Source organism: Polistes dominula, unplaced genomic scaffold, assembly GCF_049000335.1.
Source record: "Polistes dominula isolate Pdom_NZ unplaced genomic scaffold, Pdom_raw_medaka contig_28, whole genome shotgun sequence".
In the NCBI taxonomy this organism is placed as follows: Eukaryota; Metazoa; Arthropoda; class Insecta; order Hymenoptera; family Vespidae; genus Polistes; species Polistes dominula.
This window is the reverse complement of record NW_028300879.1, coordinates 1,345,003-1,371,109: the sequence shown is the minus strand read 5'-3', so window position 1 is coordinate 1,371,109 and position 26,107 is coordinate 1,345,003. Positions and strand designations below refer to the sequence as shown.

Sequence of the window (26,107 nt, the reverse complement as noted above, 5' to 3'; positions counted from 1 at the left end):
TTTTAAGAATATTCGATATTGTTTTTACTCTTCCCCCCCCCCCACACACACACACAATACCACTGTTTTATATTAGAACTGAGATCGATATATTTTCTACGTCAGTGGTGTCGAATTCGTATTTGAACACGGGTCACCAAATTTAATTTAAGAGAGTCTGTGGCCCGTAAAGAGAGAGAAAAAAAATATAGATAGGTATCCTAAAAACAAAAAAAGAAAAACATTAGTGAAGAAAGCAAAAGAGAAAAAAAAACAAAGAAGAGTATTTTAGTTTTACGTTGCATCGAGACACGTTAGGGGGGTTTGCATACTATCGTAAGAAATAAAAATATATTAGATAATAGACAAGATTTCTAACAATTTTTTCTTAGTTAAATGACTTTAAACATTTGCATATAACTTTGATAATATTATTTAAATCGTATACATTAATAATATAATTAATTAATTATATAATATAATATTATATTTTATATTATTATTAATTATATTAATATATAAAATTTATTATATTTATAAAATATATATATATATATATATATATATATATATATATATATATATTTTATATTTATATTTATATTATTATTAATTATATTAATATATAAAATTTATTATATTTATAAAATATATATATATATATATATATATATATATAAATTTTAGTGATTTAAATTTATTAAAATTTGGTAAGAGAAGAAAATTTGCCACTTAATTTTAATCGATGACAAAGTTTATTTGGAAAGTGGCCTAACTCATATAAGTCCAATTATATCAATCAAAAACATAACATACTCTATTATTTCTTAAATAACAATAATAATAATAATAATAATAATAATAATAATAATAATAATAATAATAATATCAAGTTAAGCAAAAAAAAAAAAAAAAAGATGTTAAAAATATGATGAAACAATTTTTCGTTTACTTATCATTTAAAATTACTTTAATAAATAAATAAATATTATTCTTTTTTTTGTTTTTTTTTTTAGCAAAGAACAATTTTCATTACTTTACGGTTCTCTCCCTAATATTTAATTGATGAGAAAACTTTGTAGAGATTTGAAATGATAGATAATATTACTGTTATACATACACTGTGTATAAACTTATTTAATAACATTAATACACAAGCAAGTAAGAAAGTTTCTACCAAGATAAACTTCGAAAATTAATGAATTTCTTCTTGCTTATTAATCGATCAATAATCTATTAATGCTTCTTTCTTACTATCAATATTACTGGGGGATTAATCTAGCGTATCGATATTGACGGTCTACGTCAAATCAATTATAAAATAATTTTCAAACTTTCCTCTTATATTTTTACAAAACAATGAAGAAGAAATAAAAGTAAAAAAATAGAGAGAGAGAGAGAGAGAGAGAGAATACGGATAATTGAACCAGGAGTAAAGAGATAGAAGAAGAGGAAACATAAAGTGTAAAATGTACAAGTAAAAATATGCGAGAAGGAAAGAAATGGGAGATGTTGAATGTACTAAGAAAGAAAGAAAGAAAGGACAGAGAAAAATCAAGAAAAATGTAAAGGAAAAAGGTTCGCGGTGTGGGGGAAGGGGGAGGAGGAGGGGATATACTACTTCAAGGACATGCCTGTCGGTGTGAATGTTTTATTCAAAAGCATTGTCTTCGTACGAAAGGAAGCATCTTCAAAAATAGACCACACCACCACCTGTCGTCGTCTTTAACCCCGTCCAACGCGTTTAACAATGTATAATTTAACCGTTTATTGGCCGTACAAATATGTTCAACCTATTTAAGGTATTCCCTCTGACAATTTGATTTTTCATCCCAACAGTTTCTTTCCAAATCGTTTTTCGTTGGGGGGTGGGGGGTTTAGAAAATATGAAACATTTTTGTTTGTTTTGTTCTATTTTTTCGTTTATTTCATGACAAATGATAATTACTCTTATCAATTTACAAGTATTCTTTGTGCAATTTGATAAATTTAATAACTGCGAGATAAATGAGAGGAGAACGAGAATGACAAATCGATCCGACATGGAATAATGAATATTAACTAATAAGAGGATGGAATATTATTATTATTATAGAAGTGAAATAAAAGGAAAAAATAAAGCAACATTATCTAGGTGAACGAAACCGTTTTGTTTATGATATCGCTATGAGCTATCATACATCATAGACTTTTTTAGTTAACCACCATCGGTGATGTGTGTGTGTGCGATGCTATTCTCTTGCCATTTTACACTTCTTCCTTTTCTCCATACCCCTCTATATCCCTTTTTCATCCCTTGTTTCTCATAATGCAATCTTCTCACGGGAATGGACGTTCACGAGCACGTCTCGCGATGTATTACGTTCATTTTTCGTAATGCAGACGGCCTTGTAAATTGTTAGGTACAGTGGATCTGTCGTTTGTGAGCGATTGAAAATTATTCATAGTTGAAAATATTATTCTTTTGGAAAACATTGAAATAGAGGAAGCAAAAAAAAAAAAAAAACTCGAAAAAAGATGAACACAAATGTTTTATTAATTTTGGTTAACTGAAAGCCAGTAAAAAAGTTCGAAACAATGCAATGGAATGAGATGAGATGAGAGAGAGAGAAAGAGAAAGAGAGAGAGAGAGAGAGAAAGGAATATTCGTGTTTTTATAAAATTAGTTTTTTTCATAATGGTATAGACATGCTTTGAGATAAAAATATAAAGATTTTTCTTATGCAAAAATAAATGTATTCATTAATTAAATCACATGAAATAATAAAAAATCCGAGTAATACATTTTTATAACATATATCTATATATGTGTAATAATTATAATGATATTAAATCCCGAATTTTACACAACGATATTTCTATGTAATATATTTTATCACAAATTAATAGTAAAGTTTCTTTATAGAAAAAAACAAAAAAAATTACAGAAAATCATGTTGGGTATATGAAAAAAAAAAAAATTAGCATAGAATACAATATTTCCTTTAATGTTGATTCAAATTAATGCATGAGGTATTAATCACGTTATACAAGGTGTCTATTATAATCATATTGAAGAAAATTGAATGAAAAACTAAGTATAGTTGAATGACATTGTTAAATAGTTTATAAAGTAAAATGTTTCAAGTTGGTTGCAATTTAATTGCGATGTTTTAGTATTTTCAGTTATGTGAAAATATAGAGGAATATTAAAATAGGACTGTAAGAAGCAGCACGTTCTGGTTAGCGTGTGTAAAGACGTTAAGGAAGTACGCTTTTAATTTAGTTAAGCTTAAGTGAATAAATATTATTAAGGGACTAGTGTGTATGTGCATGTTAAATAATGATATGAAGGTTACACAAATGTAATAATTTATGATTTATCTTCGTTAATCACTTTTTATATAAGATGTTACTATAAATATAAATAAATAAATAGAATTATTTAAATTTAAATTTAAATAATTTCATTAAATAAAATGTTAAAATATAACAAAATATGCAAGTACAAAACCATCGACGAATTATAAGCTTACCAAGATTATAAAAATAAAGAGATAAATTAAAGTATGTTATATTTTTAAATAAGATGTTACTATAAATATAAATAAATAAATATAATTATTTAAATTTAAATAATTTCATTAAATAAAATGTTAAAATATAACAAAATATGCAAATACAAAACCATCGACGAATTATAAATTTACCAAGATTATAAAAATAAAAGGATAAGTTAAAGTATTTTATATGATTTTTTTTTTTATATATAAGATGTTACTATAAATATAAATAAATAAATATAATTATTTAAATTTAAATTTAAATAATTTCATTAAATAAAATGTTAAAATATAACAAAATATGCAAGTACAAAACCATCGACGAATTATAAAGCTTACCAAACAATTATGAAAATAAAAGAGATAAGTTAAAGTACCTTACATGCTTATTATATAAGAATATTATAATAAATATAGATATAATTAATTTAAATTTAAATGAAATAATTAAATGAAAGATTAAATACAAAAAATATATATATATATATAAGTAGGAAGCCACTAATGATTTATAAGCTTCCCAAGCGATTATGACAATAAAAAAATAAAGATAGAAATTAAAGAGATAAATTAAAAATGCATTACTCGCATGATTATACTTACTTTGAAGAATAACTATAACGAAATAAAGTATAGAAGAAAGAAATAAATGGATAGCAGAGAAGATGTTCCTGACAAAAAAGTTTCTTAAGTAACATTCGTCGAAATGAATTTTATGAAGCTTTACAAAGATGACCGTACAATTTTCAAATCCTGTCTCATTTGAATGAAATTTCCGGACTAGTTGTCCTCTTTAAAAAATCTTTTATTTGACAAGAATCTTTCACCGGATGCTAAAGATTCTTCTTCAAACTACAGATCTATATATATATATATATATATATATATATATATATATATAAATGTATAAAGGTACGTTTTAAACGCAAGTACTCGAGAAACATTCTTTACTCTTCTCGCTTCGTTTTGGCTTAGTTTTCTCTTTTCGACCCAGACAATTAATTGGGCTACTCGACAGGATAACGAACTATTTCCCCTTATGCTTTCGTTTTTCTTTTCTTTTTTTTTTCTTTCTGTACTTTTTACTTATTTTTATTTTTATTTTTATTTTATTTTTCGTCGACTTCTTTTTAGGAGAGGGGTGGGGGGAAGGGGGCTTAATAGCTCGAGTCACGTACCGACATTTCTTTTCTTCGAGGTTAAATTTCTCGTTGAAATGTAAATAAATCCAATGTTATTGGTATTCAACGTCACGAGGATAAACAGTGGATTAGGAAAATATTCGAACACTTCTTTTAGAAATTGAATGGTTATATTATTTTTGTTTGAATATTTTATTTGACAATTGACAAAGAATACTTTTTATTGTCTACTAGGAAATACAAAATATTCTTCATTTGTTTTACTATTCAGTATTAGAAACAGTTTTTTTTTTTTTTTTTAAGAGAAATTAGTTTTCATTATTACGTAGTAGCAATGTAGTAGTATTTTTTTTCAGATTTTTATGAAAGAAAAAAAAGAAAGACTTTTTTGAGAGATAAATAAATGTATTTTGTATATCCATTTATTTTATTGATCCTATCTAGTTAATTCTGTAAACGAATTATTTTTTTGTTCGTTTATAGAAGCAATTTGAATTTGAAGTTTAAATCATCGTTATATTAAATTGGTATTTAAAAGATTTTCAAATAAAGGAAGATTATATTTTTGATAGAATTCATTGAAATTTTGACTAATATTTATAGAATACAGATGAGACCGAAAGTTTTACAAAATTCCGAATACTTTATGTTGTTGTCAATTTCGAAAAGTATTTGAATATTTTTTGCAGTTCACTTTATATATATATATATAAATACTTATATAAATTAATAATAGTAATAATTAGTATTTTATTTTATATTTACTATATATTATTTTTACTATATATAAATAATATATATATATTTATATTTAATATATTATTATATAAATAGTAATAAAAATACTAAATAAGTATTATAAATTAATGTTATTAGTATAAATACCAATTTATATATATATTAATATAAATATTAAAATAATAAATTTATAATACTTATATATAAATATAATACTCATATAAATGTAAAAGTATTTTGGTGATGTCGGTACCAGTCGTGTGACTTTCCCTAGGATGTGCTTTCGTGATCTTATATTCAACGCATTTAGGTTAATGGCTTTAGTTGAAGCATGCAAGCTTGATCTGAAGAGAGATCGGTTTGAAATTTTTCATGAATCAGCTGTTGGCACGAGAGAGATAAAATAAGGAAGAACAAAAGAAAAGAAAAGAAAAGTAAAGTAAAGAAAAGAAAAGAAGATAAAAGAAGTTTTTTGTGATGTGTTAAGGGATGCGTCGTGACTCCCATAGCCCATGGGTGATTTATAAATGAGTTGAAACTTTGCCATTGGCTTCACTAACACCTTGCACAAGGTGACTCGCGGTATTCCAAGAAGTTTCGTGGCGTTCGAAGAATGTCCTTCGTCTACCCCCCCCCCACTTCTCCTGTTTCTAACCCTATCTTTCACTTCTCCTCTTAAAATCAAAGTGTGATAAAGTCAAGGATAATCGGCGTGCGTTGTTTGAGAGCATTAGCGAGTTGAAAGCATGTCTATACGTTAGAGAATTAGTTCGATAAATTTTGCCACTGAGATTCTTGTCATACTTTTATTCAATTCACCTAACCCCCCAGCCCTTAAACGCTTAAATCCTTTGGAGTATTCCGTGACTTTTGTAAATTTTTCTTTGTCGTGAAATTATATTTCATTTGTTATTGACTAAAGTAATAATAAGTACTTCTTACTGTCTGAAATTTCAGATTAAAATGTGAAACATTGAGAGTTTCATATTATTTTTCTAAATTTCTTGCTTTAATTTAAGGGGACCTTCTACTCTGCAATTTAAAAAAATTTATTTTTTTTTTTATCATTTTTCGAATGTATATATATGTAGAAATATTGTGTTAAAATTTCAAAAAGATCCGATGTCTCTAACTACATTTTTGGTGCCTAAACGTAACTACCTCGGACCGCTTTCCTGAGCGTTCGGCGCGCACGGACGACTCTTATCTTGTTCAATCCCTTTCTCTTTCATTGTTTATTCAAGCAGTTTTTTTTATTGTAATCTGTATAATCCTTCGTATTGTCAGGTATATTTTTCGGGGGATCAGACATAAAGAAATATATAACTGTCTGAAGATGATGATATATAGATTATTAAATTATGATGATGTTAATGGGCTAATAATTTGAATAAAACGTGGCCCATTGCTGGGCCCATTAATCGGCCAATGATCAACTACCATTAATGGGCCGATAATAAATGCCGGTAATGGGCCGATACTAAATGCCGGTAATGGGCCGATACTAAATGCCGGTAATGGGTCGATACTAAATGCCGGTAATGGGCCGATACTAAATGCCGGTAATGGGCCGATACTAAATGCCGGTAATGGGCCGATACTAAATGCCGGTAATGGGCCGATACTAAATGCCGGTAATGGGCCGATACTAAATGCCGGTAATGGGTCGATACTAAATGCCGGTAATGGGCCGATACTAAATGCCGGTAATGGGCCGATACTAAATGCCGGTAATAGGCCGATACTAAATGCCGGTAATGGGCCGATACTAAATGCCGGTAATGGGCCGATACTAAATGCCGGTAATGGGCCGATACTAAATGCCGGTAATGGGCCGATACTAAATGCCGGTAATGGGCCGATAATAAATGCCGGTAATGGGCCGATACTAAATGCCGGTAATGGGCCGATACTAAATGCCGGTAATGGGCCGATACTAAATGCCGGTAATGGGCCGATACTAAATGCCGGTAATGGGCCGATACTAAATGCCGGTAATGGGCCGATACTAAATGCCGGTAATGGGCCGATACTAAATGCCGGTAATGGGTCGATACTAAATGCCGGTAATGGGCCGATACTAAATGCCGGTAATGGGCCGATACTAAATGCCGGTAATGGGTCGATACTAAATGCCGGTAATGGGCCGATACTAACTGCCGGTAATGGGCCGATACTAAATGCCGGTAATGGGCCGATACTAAATGCCGGTAATGGGCCGATACTAAATGCCGGTAATGGGCCGATACTAAATGCCGGTAATGGGCCGATACTAAATGCCGGTAATGGGCCGATACTAAATGCCGGTAATGGGCCGATACTAAATGCCGGTAATGGGCCGATACTAAATGCCGGTAATGGGCCGATACTAAATGCCGGTAATGGGCTGATACTAAATGCCGGTAATGGGCCGATACTAAATGCCGGTAATGGGCCGATACTAAATGCCGGTAATGGGCCGATACTAAATGCCGGTAATGGGCCGATAATAAATGCCGGTAATGGGCCGATACTAAATGCCGGTAATGGGCCGATACTAAATGCCGGTAATGGGCCGATACTAAATGCCGGTAATGGGTCGATACTAAATGCCGGTAATGGGCCGATACTAAATGCCGGTAATGGGCCGATACTAAATGCCGGTAATGGGTCGATACTAAATGCCGGTAATGGGCCGATACTAACTGCCGGTAATGGGCCGATACTAAATGCCGGTAATGGGCCGATACTAAATGCCGGTAATGGGCCGATACTAAATGCCGGTAATGGGCCGATACTAAATGCCGGTAATGGGCCGATACTAAATGCCGGTAATGGGCCGATACTAAATGCCGGTAATGGGCCGATACTAAATGCCGGTAATGGGCCGATACTAAATGCCGGTAATGGGCCGATACTAAATGCCGGTAATGGGCTGATACTAAATGCCGGTAATGGGCCGATACTAAATGCCGGTAATGGGCCGATACTAAATGCCGGTAATGGGCCGATACTAAATGCCGGTAATGGGCCGATAATAAATGCCGGTAATGGGCCGATACTAAATGCCGGTAATGGGCCGATAATAAATGCCGGTAATGGGCCGATACTAAATGCCGGTAATGGGCCGATACTAAATGCCGGTAATGGGCCGATAATAAATGCCGGTAATGGGCCGATAATAAATGCCGGTAATGGGCCGATACTAAATGCCGGTAATGGGCCGATAATAAATGCCGGTAATGGGCCGATACTAAATGCCGGTAATGGGCCGATACTAAATGCCGGTAATGGGCCGATAATAAATGCCGGTAATGGGCCGATACTAAATGCCGGTAATGGGCCGATACTAAATGCCGGTAATGGGCCGATAATAAATGCCGGTAATGGGCCGATACTAAATGCCGGTTATGGGCCGATACTAAATGCCGGTAATGGGCCGATACTAAATGCCGGTAATGGGCCGATACTAAATGCCGGTAATGGGCCGATACTAAATGCCGGTAATGGGCCGATACTAAATGCCGGTAATGGGCCGATACTAAATGCCGGTAATGGGCCGATACTAAATGCCGGTAATGGGCCGATACTAAATGCCGGTAATGGGCCGATGATCAACTATTATTAATCGGCCAATGATCAATTACCATTAATGGGCCGGGGTTATCATTTGGATATTGAGCCCTCTATGGGCTATTAGAAAACGTCAATGATCGGCCGTTAGTTGTCATCCTTTGCCCGGCGATTGGCCATCCAAGGGCCTGTTTTCAAACTTTGTATGGGGAATTATTAATATCACTCGACTTGAAAAAAAAAAATAAATAAATAAAAGAATAACTCCACCCCAACTTTTCACCTTTACCAACCCCTACCCCAACTTCTTCTTCATATTCTTCTTCTTCCTCTTTCTTTTCCGCGTTGTGTTTACACTTCCCTTATTATTTTCATTTCAATTCTCATTCTAATATCTTCGACAAGGAAACATTTTTATTTCATAAAAAGAAAAAGAAATGAGAAATGTTTAATTGATCATTGAAGTTGAATTTTATAAAATAACAGATTTCAATGTTCTCAACCCTTTTCAAAGTTTGTTTGCATTTTAATTTATTTTCATTTCAACTTGTTCGTACACTTTCGACGGAGACTGTATCTTTCCTTACAAATAGAAAGGGATCATAATATCTCACGATTCATAAAAAAAAAAAAAGATAATAATAATTACCATACGTGTTCCATCGACTGGTGTAAGTACCTCAAAACTAAGGCACTGATGCAAAAATACAAGCATCCTCCGGCACTTTCTAAAGATGTACAGAAAGTGCTAAAGCCTATTTATGAGGATCTGACTAAGACAGAACTGCTGGAAAGATGTTTAGGTGGACATACGCAGAATAATAATGAAAGCCTTAATAACTGCGTATGGAACATGGCACCTAAACACCTGTTTAACGGTCAAGAAGTTGTTGAAATTGCGTGCAAAGTTTCAGCATGTATCTTTAACGAAGGATTTCAAACAGTGATGAAGATAATGGAAACGATGGGCATGAAACTTGGGCCAGGAGCGATCGACTTTGCTAAAAGACGCGACGACCGACTTATCGAATCTGCGAACCGTCGAAGCTCTGAGTGCTCAAAAGATGCCAGATCAAAGTGGAAGAAGGCAAGACTGGAAGAAATTGAAGAATATGAACAAGAAGAAGGTCTATTGTACGGTCCAGGCATCGCAGATTAAGTTTAGGTAAGAATTTTTCACGATTTTGAGTAGAAAAAAAAACTTTAAACGCGTTTATCTCGAAACTATGTTTTGAAATACTAGCTCCATCGTATCTCACGAACCAGTAAACCGATTCTTATAAAATTTAATCCACATATTCTACACATGAGCTGTAACAAAGTGACGGAGAGTTTTTTCTTATATTTTAATTTTTACTATTTATTTTTAGTCAAAAACAATAAAAAAAAGGTCAAATTTACGTTTTTTTTTGTAATTTGTCCACCATTTTTTTATTTATTAATAAAATTTTTATATAAAACTGTCACTTTGTAGCTGAAGTGATACAGAATATAAAACCATTTTACTTTTTATGTTTCAGGTAAGCCATTCTCAAGTTCTGATGGAGCTACCAAAGCACTAAAGTTTTAAGGTGTTTTTTTATACTACTGTTGTTGCAATAAACATTAATTAAAATGAAAAAATAAATATTCATTTATATAGTTTAAGACTCAATTTAACAAACCCAACAACTTTTAGATCGATATCTTTTATAGTTTTCTTGGAAAAAATTCGCAAAAATAGCCTTTCTTTTAGGTGCTCAGAGTAGAAGGTCCTCTTAAACGATATATCGAAGCTAGATATATCGAAGCTCGATATATCGATAGTTCGATAGATCGATATATCGAAGCTCGATATATCGAAGTTCGATATATCGATAGTTCGGTAGATCGATATATCGAAGTTCGATATATCGATAGTTCGATAGATCGATATATCGAAGTTCGATATATCGGTAGTTCGATAGATCGATATATCGTAGTTCGATATATCGATAGTTCGATAGATCGATATATCGATAGTTCGATATATCGAAGTTCGATATATCGATAGTTCGATAGATCGATATATCGATAGTTCGATATATCGAGGTTCGATAGATCGATATATCGAGGTTCGATATATCGATAGTTCGATAGATCGATATATCGAAGTTCGATATATCGATAGTTCGATAGATCGATATATCGAAGTTCGATATATCGATATTTCGATAGATCGATATATCGATAGTTCGATATATCGAAGTTCGATATATCGATAGTTCGATAGATCGATATATCGATAGTTCGATAGATCGATATATCGAAGTTCGATAGATCGATATATCGAAGTTCGATATATCGATAGTTCGATAGATCGATATATCGAAGTTCGATATATCGATAGTTCGATAGATCGGTACATCGAAGTTCGATATATCGATAGTTCGATAGATCGATATATCGAAGTTCGATATATCGATAGTTCGATAGATCGATATATCGATAGTTCGATATATCGAAGTTCGATATATCGATAGTTCGATAGATCGATATATCGATAGTTCGATATATCGAAGTTCGATAGATCGATATATCGAAGTTCGATATATCGATAGTTCGATAGATCGATATATCGATAGTTCGATATATCGAAGTTCGATATATCGATAGTTCGATAGATCGATATATCGATAGTTCGATATATCGAAGTTCGATAGATCGATATATCGAAGTTCGATATATCGATAGTTCGATAGATCGATATATCGAAGTTCGATATATCGATAGTTCGATAGATCGATATATCGAAGTTCGATATATCGATAGTTCGATAGATCGATATATCGATAGTTCGATATATCGATAGTTCGATAGATCGATATATCGATAGTTCGATAGATCGATATATCGAAGTTCGATATATCGATAGTTCGATAGATCGATATATCGAAGTTCGATATATCGATAGTTCGATAGATCGATACATCGAAGTTCGATATATCGATAGTTCGATAGATCGATATATCGAAGTTCCATATATCTATAGTTCGATAGATCGATATATCGATAGTTCGATATATCGAAGTTCGATATATCGATAGTTCGATAGATCGATATATCGATAGTTCGATATATCGAAGTTCGATAGATCGATATATCGAAGTTCGATATATCGATAGTTCGATAGATCGATATATCGAAGTTCGATATATCGATAGTTCGATAGATCGATATATCGAAGTTCGATATATCGATAGTTCGATAGATCGATATATCGATAGTTCGATATATCGAAGTTCGATATATCGATAGTTCGATAGATCGATACATCGAAGTTCGATATATCGATAGTTCGATAGATCGATACATCGAAGTTCGATATATCGATAGTTCGATAGATCGATACATCGAAGTTCGATATATCGATAGTTCGATAGATCGATTTATCGAAGTTCGATATATCGATAGTTCGATAGTTCGATAGATCGATTTATCGAAGTTCGATATATCGATAGTTCGATAGTTCGATAGATCGATATATCGATAGTTCGATAGATCGATATATCGAAGTTCGATATATCAAAGTTCGATATATTGATAGTTCGATAGATCGATATATAAAAATCGAATTTTTTCTGGTCTGTAGACACTCAAAAAGGTTCGGTTAACACGTTGGTTAAATTTTTCTATCTAGTTTCTATTTTATATAATACCTATACTCTTCTTTTCCCATAAAACATGCTAACCTAAGTGATTTAAAATGATGTGTGTAAGTAATACTTAACGTTAATATAGTAATTTGAAAAAAAAAAAGCATTATAGCTGTCGACTCATCTTCCCATTTCAATTTTTGGCAAACGCGTGGGGTTATTCGCTTTTTAGCTCTGAACAGTGCCTGACTGAAATGCGTTTAACCTGGGTTCTATCAATTCGGAAAGTTCGCGAATACGCCGGCACTTTGCCGGCATTCGCCTTGGCAATAAACATGCCAGCATGCCTCGGCATGTTTATGACGCTAGAAGTCTCTTTCTCTCTCTCTCTCTCTCTCTCTCTCTTTCTCTTTCTCTCTGTATGTATTTTACCCTCGTATAGCGACATTCTCGTCACGAAAATATAGATGAGTATGTCATGATTTAAAGTTCAACAAAAAAACAGCGAAGTCACGTCGTCGTCGTTGTGGAGAGGAAACTTTTCAAATTTATATATATCTTAAAGGTAAAATAATTAATTACTTTTCGATACTTTCGAAAGAAAAGAAAATTAATTAGCAGCTATAGTTAACCAACTTTAAGAACAATTCTGTTATCCTTATCATCTACTATCGACGAATTACAGAAGGAACAACGATTAAAGATTTGACGTAATGTTCGGGGTTTTTTTTTTTGTTCTCAGTGCAATGTCTAAGATCAAGGAGATTGCTTGTGTCTTCTTAAATGTCCCATGAGAGAGAGAGAGAGAGAGAGGGAGTGAGATTGGATCTTACGGGAATTCTCGCTTGAGTAACATAAACATTATAACGTTCTAGAGAACGAACTCTCGGAGTTTGTGTACATCACAGAGGACTCTTGAAAATGGCGATTTCAACATTTCATCACGTTCTAGTTTCACCATATTCGTTTATTTTCTCATTCTTGTGCACAACATATCAGAATTTATGAAAACGACAGAAAATATTTGTTGCTGGACTGATAATAAATTTTCATCGTATATCATTTCAGATCAAAATGATAATATGTTATACGAAGAAAAAAAAAAAAAAAGAAAAAAATTCAATAAATTTAATTGATAAACAATTTCTAAAAAGAAGAACAAGAACATATTTGTATTATTTATATTATATCTTTTTAAATTTGTCTTCGATATAATAAAAATATTATTTTTTTAGAGAACAACGTGAAATATTTGTGTAAGATGTTTTTTTTTTTACAAAACGAAATAAGATAAAATAAAATAAAATAAAATAAAAATAAAATAAAATGATGGAAAATAAAATAAAATGAAATAAAATAAAATAAAATAAACAAATAAGAATTTCTCACAATTGCAGAAATATAATTCGCAGACTGTTCTTGATTTTTCTTTTCCGATTTTATTCAAGCTTTTTAAATCGAAGAAAATGTTTTCAAAAGAAGATAGGAGAAGTTTAAAGCCGAGGTGGTTCAGTCTGACGAGGGTTGGGTTCAATCCATCCATCCATCCATCCATCCATCCATCCTTCCTTCCTTCCTTCAATCTTTTTTTTTCCTTCCCCAATTCGGGCTGTAAGTATAAACGATATGAACTGCTTTTTCAAAGGAGAGAGAGAGAGAGAGAGAGAGAGAGAGAGAGAGAGAGAGAGGCCTCCAAGGAAATTCTGAGCGTGGCGGCTGTGTCTCGAAAAGTTTCAAAGTCCAAAAGAACTCACGTTTATTTCTCGCTTCGAATTACATCGGCTACTTGTGCACTTTCGACCATGGCCTGTGTCATACTTTATCCCATCCAACCTCTTTTTACGTCTTCTCCATAACACCCCAATATCAAGCAGTCTCCTCATACCACAAATCCTTCCTTTTTCTCTTCCCTTTTATTTCTACATTCGACTCTAATGCTACTTCGTGGTTCCAATTCTCCAAAAAGGTGCTTCGACTCATTGCTACGCATCATTGCGTTTAACATTACGATTCCAATCCTTTCCTATTTCTTCCTTTTTTCCTTTTTTCCTTTTTTTTTTCTTTTTTTTACTCTTTTATGTGTATTTATATGTTATATAAGTAAATTAGTATTCTTTTTTTTTATAATTATTTTATAGTTATTAGTTTATGTATAATACTAGTACTACTTTTATAGTTTATATATAATACTATTATATTAGTATTTTTTTTAAATAATTATTTTATAGTTATTACTTTATCGTTATTAATATTAGTTTTATATTATTTAGTTTTTATAATTTTATAGTTATTTATTTTGAATAATAAATTAACTATTTATATATATATTAGTAATAGTAATATTACTATATTAGTAGTAGTAATATATAAGAATATATATAATATATAAAATAATACTTTTTATATATTATATGCATGAAAATTTGAAAAGTTAATTTAAAAAAGAAATATCCTAAAATATATTTGATATAACAGTTATTAAATTGAATTATAATAATATAAATATGTAATATAATTTATATAAAACAGCTAATATAAATTTTATTTATCTTTTTTCTTATAATTATTCGACAAATATGTCGTCAATAAGCAAAATATTCTCTTTATTAAAAAAAAAAAAAAAAAAATTGTGAAATTTTTAAATAATTTAATATTACGCGAGTTGCAGTATATAAGAAAAAAAAAGTATCCTTTAAACATTTATAATGAAGTAGAAATGAAAAAGAGTCCTGTTATTTAAAATATGAATTTTCATTCTTTTCACTCTTTTACATTCACCATTTTTATTCTTTTATATATTTATATATAAGATTTTCATGACAAGTAAAATTCTTATCATAGATTAACCGAACCTTTTAGGAACACCCTATGTGTGGAATAAAATAAAAGGATATGTAATTTGGACAATGGCTTCCTTTTTCGAACTTCATCGTATTAGATTATTCCTTTTGGAGAATCGAAACGACCACCCTCCCTCCCTCCCTTCCTCTTAACTAACGAAGGTTTCCCTTTGGTCAAAACTTTATTCGACATTATTCTTGAAAAAGGAAATAGTCACCGCAATTTGCCGAGTGGCCAGTTCCCTTCATCTCTTCGATTTGCTATTCCTCTTTATTAGACATCATGATCGATTGGTTCAACCATTATTATCTGTTAATGAATGAAACCAATGATATCGTTCTTTCCTATCTACAATTCAAATTTGTATTTTTACGATCGATTTAGCTTGTTGATCAATGAACCGAATTTTCCACGAATGACTACATTTAATTTTCATATATTTTCAAATAGATATTATTATTATTATTATTATTCTATTGTATTTATTAATAATGATTTGTTATATTTATTTGTTAATATAATGTATTAATATTAAATATATAAATATATAAAATGTATTAATATATAATTAATTATTATTTAATTAATATACTATATAATAAATACATTATAATTTATTTATAATATAAAAATATCAATATAAAAAATATAAAAATAAAATTAATTATTATATATAATTAATATATAATAAATACATTATAATTTATTTATAATATAAAAATATATATATATAAAAAATATAAAAATTTAATTAACTAATATATACAATTAATATATATATATATAATAAATACATTATAATGTATTAATAATAAAAATATAAATATAAAAAATGTAAAAAAATATAATTAGAAAAAAAATTAATATAATTTTATATGTTAATAACATTTTCTTTTATTTCTTTATTACCAACTTTTCTAATTTAAAAATATAGTTTATATATAAAAGAAAAAAATACAAATTCAATTACATTTCTTAAATAACTATTTTAATCACACTGTATACATACAGTATTTTTATAATAATTATTTATATGTTTTTTTTTTTTTTTAATTTTTTTTCAATAAAATATTTTATTCTATTCAATGCATAAAACTCATAGCTATATATATATATATATCTATATGTAATTTAATTTGTTCGAATTAACGAATCCTAACATACCAAGTTTATCTCTGGTTTTTGAGATTGCATTCAATTAAATAATAATAAAACAAAAAAATAATATTTCCAATGAAATAACTTATAATATAATACATATTTGAAATTGCTATTTTAATATGCCGGTTAATAAATATGATAAATGCTTCAGAGATAAACTTGATAAAATCAGCGATTATTATTAATTATAAATTTATTAAACATATTTTAATAAATACGAATCGAGCAATCGTATTGGTGAATAGCCATGTGTAAATAAACATTTATTAATTTATTACCGTATTGTTTTACGAGATATTGAAAATTATAGGAAAAATTCAAGAGAAAGAGAAAGCCTATATATATGTGTGTGTGTGTGTGTGTGTGTGTGAGAGAGAGAGAGTAAAAATACAATAATTTGAATTGAGTTTTATTTATGTAAATAGCTATTATGTATATACACACATATATACAGAAAAAAAGAGTTAAACAATTTGACATTTTTTGATCATTTAATTATAAAAACAAATTTTTGTTATTTTCACACCTATCTCATAGATATTAAACATTGAATAGTGCATATATATTGATATGTTTGTGTGTGTGTGTATGTGTTTGTGAACATTTCCTGCATAGTTGGTACATTTCGTATAATTCCGAAACTTTTGCAAAGTTTGAGTAAGTTGTCTATTTGGTAAGTCATTCGAATGATGAGTTACTACTCTCGTAGGAAACAAGTATATATATATATATATATATATATATATATAAGTATATGTTTATATGTATATATATATACATATACTTATATGTAAGAATGTGTTAGAAAGAGAAGACTACTACGAGACTTTTGGTCGCCTACAAATTCACCATACCCATAGAAACGACGATATTTTCTTCGAATTTACAAAACTGCTGCAAAAGCTTGTGATCGTATTTTCATCTTTTCGATAAAAGAAAAGAAAAGCAAAAGCAAAAGCAAAAGCAAAAGATAAAAAATAAAAAATAAAAAATAAAAAATAAAAATAACGATTTGTTTAGTCCTATCGAATATAAGAAGAAATAAAAAAAAAGAAAAAGAAGTAAAAGCATATCTTAGATTTCCATTAAGTTTCTTTGGAAAAGGACTACCCTCATTTTTGTGAGAAAAGAAAAAGAAAAAGAAAAAGAAGAAGAAGAAAAAGAAGAAGAAAGCGTCCGATGGAAGTCTTAACTCAGGTTGGGAAGCTTAAGTTTCAAGCTTAAGCTTAAGCTGAACGCTAGCGTAGCTTAGTTCGGAGACAGGGTTAAGAAGAGCATATAAACCTAGCTATAAATTCAACGATAGAGAACATTTATAGGTATATATGTTATGTGTTTGAAGTAAAAACGCGTAATGTTACTTTGTCATTGTTCGATCGATCTAAAAGAAGTAACAAATTTCATCTCGATAGGTTGGTTAACAGATAACATTATGGAAAAAGAAAGAAAAAACAAAAAAAAAAAAAAACAAACATCATTTGTGTCCATAATTATGAAAATGGTCTTACTAGGGGAGCGTGTAGTGGGGGCCTTATTCATGTGAAAAAAACTAATTAATTTTTATATTTAATTATTTACGAATTAATTTCATTTTTAAATATTTATATTTATATTTATATTTAATTTTAAGTTTTTAAATTTTTTACATTTTTTTTTTATATAAATAAGAATATATAGTTAAATGTAATTTGTATATATTTAATTATTTATTAATTATTTTATATTTTTAAATATTTATATTTATATTTATATTTAATTTTAAATTTTTATATTTGATTTTATTTATATTTATATTTTATTTTATTTAAATAAGTTTTACTAATATTTTCTTACTTGTAGTAAGAAATACGTATATATATATGTGTGTTACTAGTAATGTATTTTATAGATTAATCGAAATTTATAAAAATGACGATTTATAAACAATTTTAAATTTCTATTATTTATTTTAACACACACACACACACACAAATACTTCTCTCTGCCTTCTGTGCTGTTGCTCACAATGAGTTAAAATATATATATTGACTATGACATATATTATACATCAAAGTTTATACAAAGTTATATACAAAGTTTATATTATACATTAAATGTTTGTGAGAGAGAGAGACAAACATTTAAAATAGGAAACATAAAGGAAATCATTATAAACGACTATCATATGAAAACTCATATTTGAAAACGTTTCGTTTGATAATCAGAAAACGTGATATGTGTGTTACCCCATCTAATTATATAAATAACATTGTGCAGAATAAGAAACTTTCAGGACACTGGTTCTTCTATGGAAATTATTTATAATGATCTCTCTCTCTCTCTCTCTTCTATCATTTTAACAAGTCTCTGTGAAAATGTCAAAGTATTACTTTGCAAAGATGTATGACAATAGATACTTATACTATTTGTTAGTATAAATTATAAAAATAGATAAGATATATAAAGAAAAATATTTTCTATTTTATATACAGTATAAATATACAGTGAATCGTACTAGTATTCGTATAAGCTATAATTGTAAATTTGAAATAATTGATATTTGTTTGTAATGCAACATTTTTATTAGAAATTATTATGTAAATTATTTATTTGAAAATAATATAAAAACTTTTTAAATTGATATAAATTTTATTTCGAAAAAAGTAATTTATTATTATTATTATTATTATTGTTATTTTATCTTTCTCCATGGAAAAAAAAAAATATTAATCTTACACAAAATATTTTGTGCATTTATGTAAAAAAAAAAAAAATATAATTACAAATAATATTATATTATTTTTTGTAAGTAGTAATTAGTTAGTCTTTATTTGCATTTTATAATGCTTTTCAGATGATTAGATACACACACACATACACACACATGTAATGTGAAATTTATATATTTTACATATAATTAATAAAAATTATTTCACACGCACATATAATTTAAAACATTAGCTTAAAATTTGTTCTCTTTCCTTCCACCACACCTGTGTTCTAAACACACCTCATTGTGTGTGTGTGAAGCATATTTCATATTATACATTTTCATAGTAGCATATTTTATAATGGCTGCAGATTATTTCCCTCATCATATTCAAAACTCTGAATAATCTACAAAATGAGCTAGCAATGTGTATGAATTGCTAATGTTTTACAGATTTTTATCAAGAAATTCTATAGAATCTCCCTTATTTTCACATTTAACCATTACTTGTATATTTGATGTGATATTTTATTCGATCTTGTTCGGTTAAGTTAACCCAAATACATCGTTTTTTCTCCCCTTCTTCTTTATCCATGACAAAAGTGTAGAAAATATGAAAATTTCTTACCGAACGAGATGTCTCATCGAACTGAGTAACCCTTTAAAGGGAAAATTTACTCTTGAGACTGTGAAAACCACCGAAGAGTGACCCACTTTAATCTGTAAATGGTTATAACGTGGAAAATGCGTTGGAGTAAAAAAGAACGAGAGTTGAACGTCTATGTATGTATGTATGTATGTGTATTATGTGTACGTGTAGCTGAAGGCACATTTGTATATATATATATATATAAACATCAAAGGAGGTCGAGCGGAAAAATATAGTCGAAAAATCGATCGATCGCTTTTCAAGGATACTTCTATTCTTTTTTCTGCTTTCCTGCAATTAAATGCGTTCTTTCTTCGTTATCACCATTTCTTGATTAAAATCGGAAAAAATATATTCACTGCTTCGATCTTCCAATTATTCAGTTTTTTTTTTTTTTTTTTTTTTTACCAATGACTTTTCCTAATACTATCATATATAATCATGTGGAATGAATTATTTCACATTTTCTCTATTATTTATTTGTTTTTTTTTTTTAAATCACTTTATATAAATATTTTTTATTTGTAATAAATTTTAATAGAATTTTTTTCATTTCATATAATAATATAAATAAAATAATTAAAATATTTAAATAATATAGAAACTAAATATTATTATATTTAATTATATAATATATTTAATTTATTATATATAATAAATATTATATGATATAATATATATTATATTATAATATTTTTATATTATTATTATTATTATAATATTTAATATAATAAAATATAATAATTGTTTATATAAATATTATATAAATTTTAATATAATTTTATTAAGTTTCATCAAATTTTATAATGAGCATATTATAATAAAATACAAAAGCCAAACGATGAACAAATGGCAATATTATTTTGCCACAACATTCAAAACTTTAATCAATATATATATATATATGTATGTTTAAATTATAAAGGTCCAACTTAGTTACATATGACGAAAATGTACATTGATATTGTTCAAAGGGCCAGTTTCTAATGTTTCATACGTCAAAGACGTTCCTAATCAAACCCAGTAAATTTCAAATCATTCTCGTGGCACCAATTACAGAGACCCTTCCAATTCGTATCATGATTACACGAATTACATACATATGTATATATATATATATATATATATATATATATATATATATATATTATATATGTAAACGTTTAATAGTTTCGTATGCGTATACCTTACATCAAACGCGTCGCTTTATATACTACACCGGCAACCAATCGATCTTGCTAATTCACCTCATCCGCCATTGTTCCAGATAGATCACAGTATAGAGAGTCGAGTGGAATGACCTCTTCGAATGGAAAATATTCGACGAAATTTCAATCCTCGGAAATACGAGTAAGAGGAGGACTGGATTTACCTCGGCCGATTGGTTGAAATCGAAATGGTTTTCGAGTTCGCTTAATCATCATGGAAAATTTCAAAGTTAAGACTTTCGGGCATTGATCATTTTCGTGATTGAGATGAAACGAGAAGGAGGTGGTGAAGGTGAAGGAAATAAGTAGGTTTCAAAAAGTTATATCTAATTCTGTTAATACATATACGTAATATTAAAATATTCTACATAGATATGTGCCCATAATTATGAAAGTGGTTTAGGTCAAAATTTATAAAAGAAAAAAAAAATCAGTTTATCAATTAGTTCTTACCATTTTATTTCTAAATGAAATAAATTCAATGTAATTTGAAAATGATATTATCAAAAATGAATCGTTAAAGATAACGTTTGTTATTTCAATATTATATAAAATACATAATGACGTTCAAATGTAATTATTTAAATATCTCGAAACAACAGATATTATGACTCAGACTACTTTTATAATTCTAGGCACATACATTTCAATATTTTCAATAATCGCAAGATTAATTTTATAGATTATTACGGAAATATAAGATGAAAATGATCTCGAACGTTCGTAACAACGTAGTATTCGCGTAGAGAATACTAATAGTCGATAATCATACTAGAAAAAACTCATATTTTTCTTGAGCTTAACGTCATTATGTAAATGCTTGAACGAAATGACCCATGACATATCGATACTATTTCCAAATGGTAGTAGCTACGTTTGCCAAGGGAAGAAGAAAGTTCCGAATGAAAAATAATCGTAAAAATATAAGGTGTGTTGGATAGGTCACGCTCCGAACACGATTATGTGGGAGCGCGTTCGTTGAAAGCCGGCTCGAGTAATACGTGATTCTTTTGATTAGAAAGAGATGGACATACAGAGATAGAAAAAGGGAGAGAGAGAAGCATAATTTTTTCCCCAAGGGTTTGAGGCCGCAGCACGAAAAATGGAGATAAAAAAAATTGCTGGATAGTAATTAAAAAAAAAAAAAAAAAAAAAAATGTAAAAAGTAAAAAGTAAAAAGTACAAGTAAAAAAAGAAAAAAACAAATCAAGTACAAAATGAAGTAGATCAAAGTATAATTATCACATAATATATTAAAAAATATATTTTCGTGCAGAGTATATATATATGTATATAAATGTGAATAAATTAGAAAACTATTAGATTGATGTTAAAGTTATTCGTCAAATTTGTGCACGAAATATAATAGCGTGTTCTAACTTTTGAGTAACTTTTACAGTTAGGTATTAATACTCATGCCTTTACAAAGAAGAAATTTCAAGATATGATTCGTGCTCGAACTTAAATCATATCAGACACGAAGTAATGGTAAGTGGAGAGTGTGTGCGTTGAATCGTCAATTAAAAATATTTCATTTACGTGTGCCAGGGGGGGGGGGTCTTGTTCATTCAATCGATATCCATGTATGCGTATCTACCGAATTAAATCGATGTTCTATAAATGCAATTAATTCCTTAACGAATATGGTTCGGACTAGTGTAATAAAACCAACCCCCTACCCCTACTCCTCCCCCCTCCGTCCTCTCCCTCCCTTCCCTTTTCTATCTCCAACGAGCCTACCAACCTATATATGTACACGAGGATCGTAAAATTTTATGAAATTCGGGCAAAATAAATTATGAGACCCGTAGCGAATTTAATTGCATCATCCGACACCTCGGAAAAGGGGTTGTGCCGTTATTATTGTTGTTGAAGAAGTAGTAGCAGAATGATGAGGAAAAGCAAAAGAAGGAGAATATCAGTGAGAGAAAGAGAAATACGAGGAAAAATAATTCAAGTTTAATAAACGCTTGAAAAATACCGAGCTTCACACCCAACTGCCGATAAATATAGTACGTATTTTATTTTATCTTTTTTTTTCCTTTATTTTTTCCTTTTTAACGTTGGTTTTATTATTATTATTATTATTATTTTTTTTTTTTTGAAGTAACGACTCAACACCTTGAATTCTTAACAATCGCAGATTTCATCCTGATCGATTTATTTCTGATACTATGTCTCTCTTTTTTCTTCCTATTTTTATGCAATTTTTCCAAAGCAAAATTTGTCCATTAAATGAGATACACGAAGATGGGTCATTGCACTCGAGCGAACATGTTGTAAGTGATTCTCTTCGGGATTGATTCTTAACCGTTTGTGAGATCCCGAGGAAGAAGTAGAAGAAGAAGAAGAAGAAGAAGAAGAAAGAGAAAGAAATAAAGAAGCAAAAAATCGTTGAAATCTCTTAATCGATTAGACTCTTTCTACACAAGTTACGAAATCGTAAACAACATGTTACATTACTCGTGAAAGATACGTTCAAAAAATATAAGCGAGACATTTCTATTGCAATAACATTTGGATTAAGTAGTAAGAAGAAATGGTTTGTAAATACATACGTTGTGATTAAAAAAATAAACAAATGAAATAAAATACAATAAAATAAAATAAAATATAGGAGGATAAACCGTGTATCGATAGGTAGTACTATAAATTCGTAATTACCTTTAGAGAAGATTTAAAGGTCCCTTAATTCTATCGGAAAAGTACCGAGTGACTAGCTTGAAATTAAATCGATATCTTTTACCTACATCTTCTTATTCTTCTTCTTCTTCTTCTTGGAAAAAAAAGAAATAAAAAAATAAAGGATTCTTAAGAAGAATAATCGAATATCATGCGGACGGCTATTAGAATTAGAAAAGAATTAGTGTCGTATGTAAGTGAAGTAAAATAAATGTTCACTGTGACGCACTGCGACGGATGTAAAATTTCTTATCTTGCCGTTTCTGGCTAACCGCAAAACGATAAGTCAAGGTATATGGGACAAATATAATGTATCTGTGTATATATTTATTTTAACTAAAAAAAAAAAAAAAAAAAAAAAACATATAAAGGAAACAATAACATTGCAATGAATCTATGATATTTATTATACTTTTATTACCTTTTATATGTTTTTCTTCGTTCTTCTTTGATATTTGAATCGTTTCTTTTGAAAATGGTTGTATAAGTTCAATTTAAAAAAAAAAAAGAAAAACAAAAAAAATAATAAACAAAGCTTGATTAAATTAGTTTTAATTATTCATGAATTTGGAAATCTACTTCATCCATAATAATCAAATTCTGCCATAACAGTCCGTTGCTGCTACTTCAAAATAATAGAAATGTATAACAAAATGATATTTGAAATGCAAAATTATCATTTGTTATTGATATACAAATTTAGAATTATTATTTATATAATTTTTGATTCCATAAACATCGAAATATATACACACACAGAAGCACAAATAATATCAATTCGAACAAATGGTTTCGCTTGCTTTTACTACAGACAGCTTGCAACAACATTTATTTTATTATTTCAGGTGGATGGTACTAGCAACCGTCATAAATATTAATATTAGTTATCTCGTAGATAATATAGAATTAAGATATATACGTCATCTTATTTAAAAAATAACAATTATTTGATAAAATGTTGAAAAATTAGCATGTTACCTGAAAGTAACATGGATTTATAGTGGGTTTTAGTTAGATTACTATGAGATTTAGATTATTATAGATCGTATTAGAATCTAGATTACTTTAGATTATTATAGATCGGGTTATGATACATCTTTTGCTATTCCTAGTTTTCCGATATAATAATTCAAGTAAGAGAATTCTCGAGCGTGCGAAATAAGGTATCTCGTTGTGTACTTGCGTTTCTACTATTTTCCTTCTTTGGTTATCTTTGAGCTACTATTTAATTGTATAATTTCCATTAAAATGAAGCATTCACTCGTCCCGGCTTTTCTCTCAATTCCACGAGGGTTTTTATACCAAGTCAAGTTGTCTTTTAACCGCGTAAATTTGTATACTTTGATTTACTTATTCATCCCTATCTCGCTCGTTTCTACGATAACATCTCATTGCATATTTTGCCGACTCGCGGTTTCATAATAATTAATCATTTCTTTCCTATTACTTTCTCTAAATATTTATCATAATATCACAAAACACGTTTCTATATAATAAAGTTTTATTAATAAACTAGTAAAACATTATAATAAATAATTATTGTAATTAATCATTATTTTCTACATTTATGATTTTTGATTTGATCGTATTTTTAAAGTTAATTTTATTAATTAGAAATAATAAACGAAGTATAAACACACGTTAAATTTTATATAATAAATTCAATATAATAAATGTTTATTAATAAACTAGGCAAATTTTATAATCAATAATTTTTCTAATTTATTTATTTCATTATTTTCGAACATTTATGATTTGTGATTTGATAGTATTTTAAAGTTACTTTTATTGGAAAAAATAAAAGAGATATAAACACGTTAAATTCTATATATAATACATTTTATATAAAATAAATTCTATATATAATAAATTTTTAATAATAAACTAGGCAAATTTTATAATCAATAATTTTTCTAATTTATTTATTTCATTATTTTCGAACATTTATGATTTGTGATTTGATCGTATTTTAAAGTGAGTTCTATTAGAAAAAATAAAAAAGATATCTTCGTGTTAGAGAGACAAGTTTTTTTTTTTTTAAATCAGATGTTACATATTAGAAGGTAAATTTACCTAATCTAATGTAATACATATTTCATTACAATAGTAGAAAATTTTTCTACGGAACTCAAAAAATAGATAATATACATATCCCACCCTTATCATTTCGTTATTAGGATAGAGGAAAAATAAGAAAAAAAAAAGATAGGAACAGAGAGAGAGAGAGAGAGAAAGAAAGAGAGAAGAAAGGAGTGTTTAAGAGGAACAAAAAAAATAGAAGAAAGATGAAAAATGACAATTCGAGAGAGA

At 28.8% G+C, this 26,107-nt stretch overlaps 2 protein-coding genes across 3 annotated transcripts in view; one reads left to right on the top strand and one right to left on the bottom strand.

The window, feature by feature from the left end:
- Window positions 1-26,107, bottom strand: part of LOC107065083 (alkaline phosphatase) — a 135,622-nt gene that overhangs the window by 9,989 nt on the left and 99,526 nt on the right. The window lies entirely within an intron of this gene.
- LOC149033612 (uncharacterized) lies at window positions 9,010-10,663 on the top strand. The gene is made up of 2 exons (XM_089173060.1): window positions 9,010-10,118; window positions 10,474-10,663. Exon 1 carries the CDS (start codon window positions 9,651-9,653, stop codon window positions 10,110-10,112), a length of 462 nt encoding a protein of 153 aa, XP_089029186.1. The 5' UTR covers window positions 9,010-9,650; the 3' UTR covers window positions 10,113-10,118; window positions 10,474-10,663.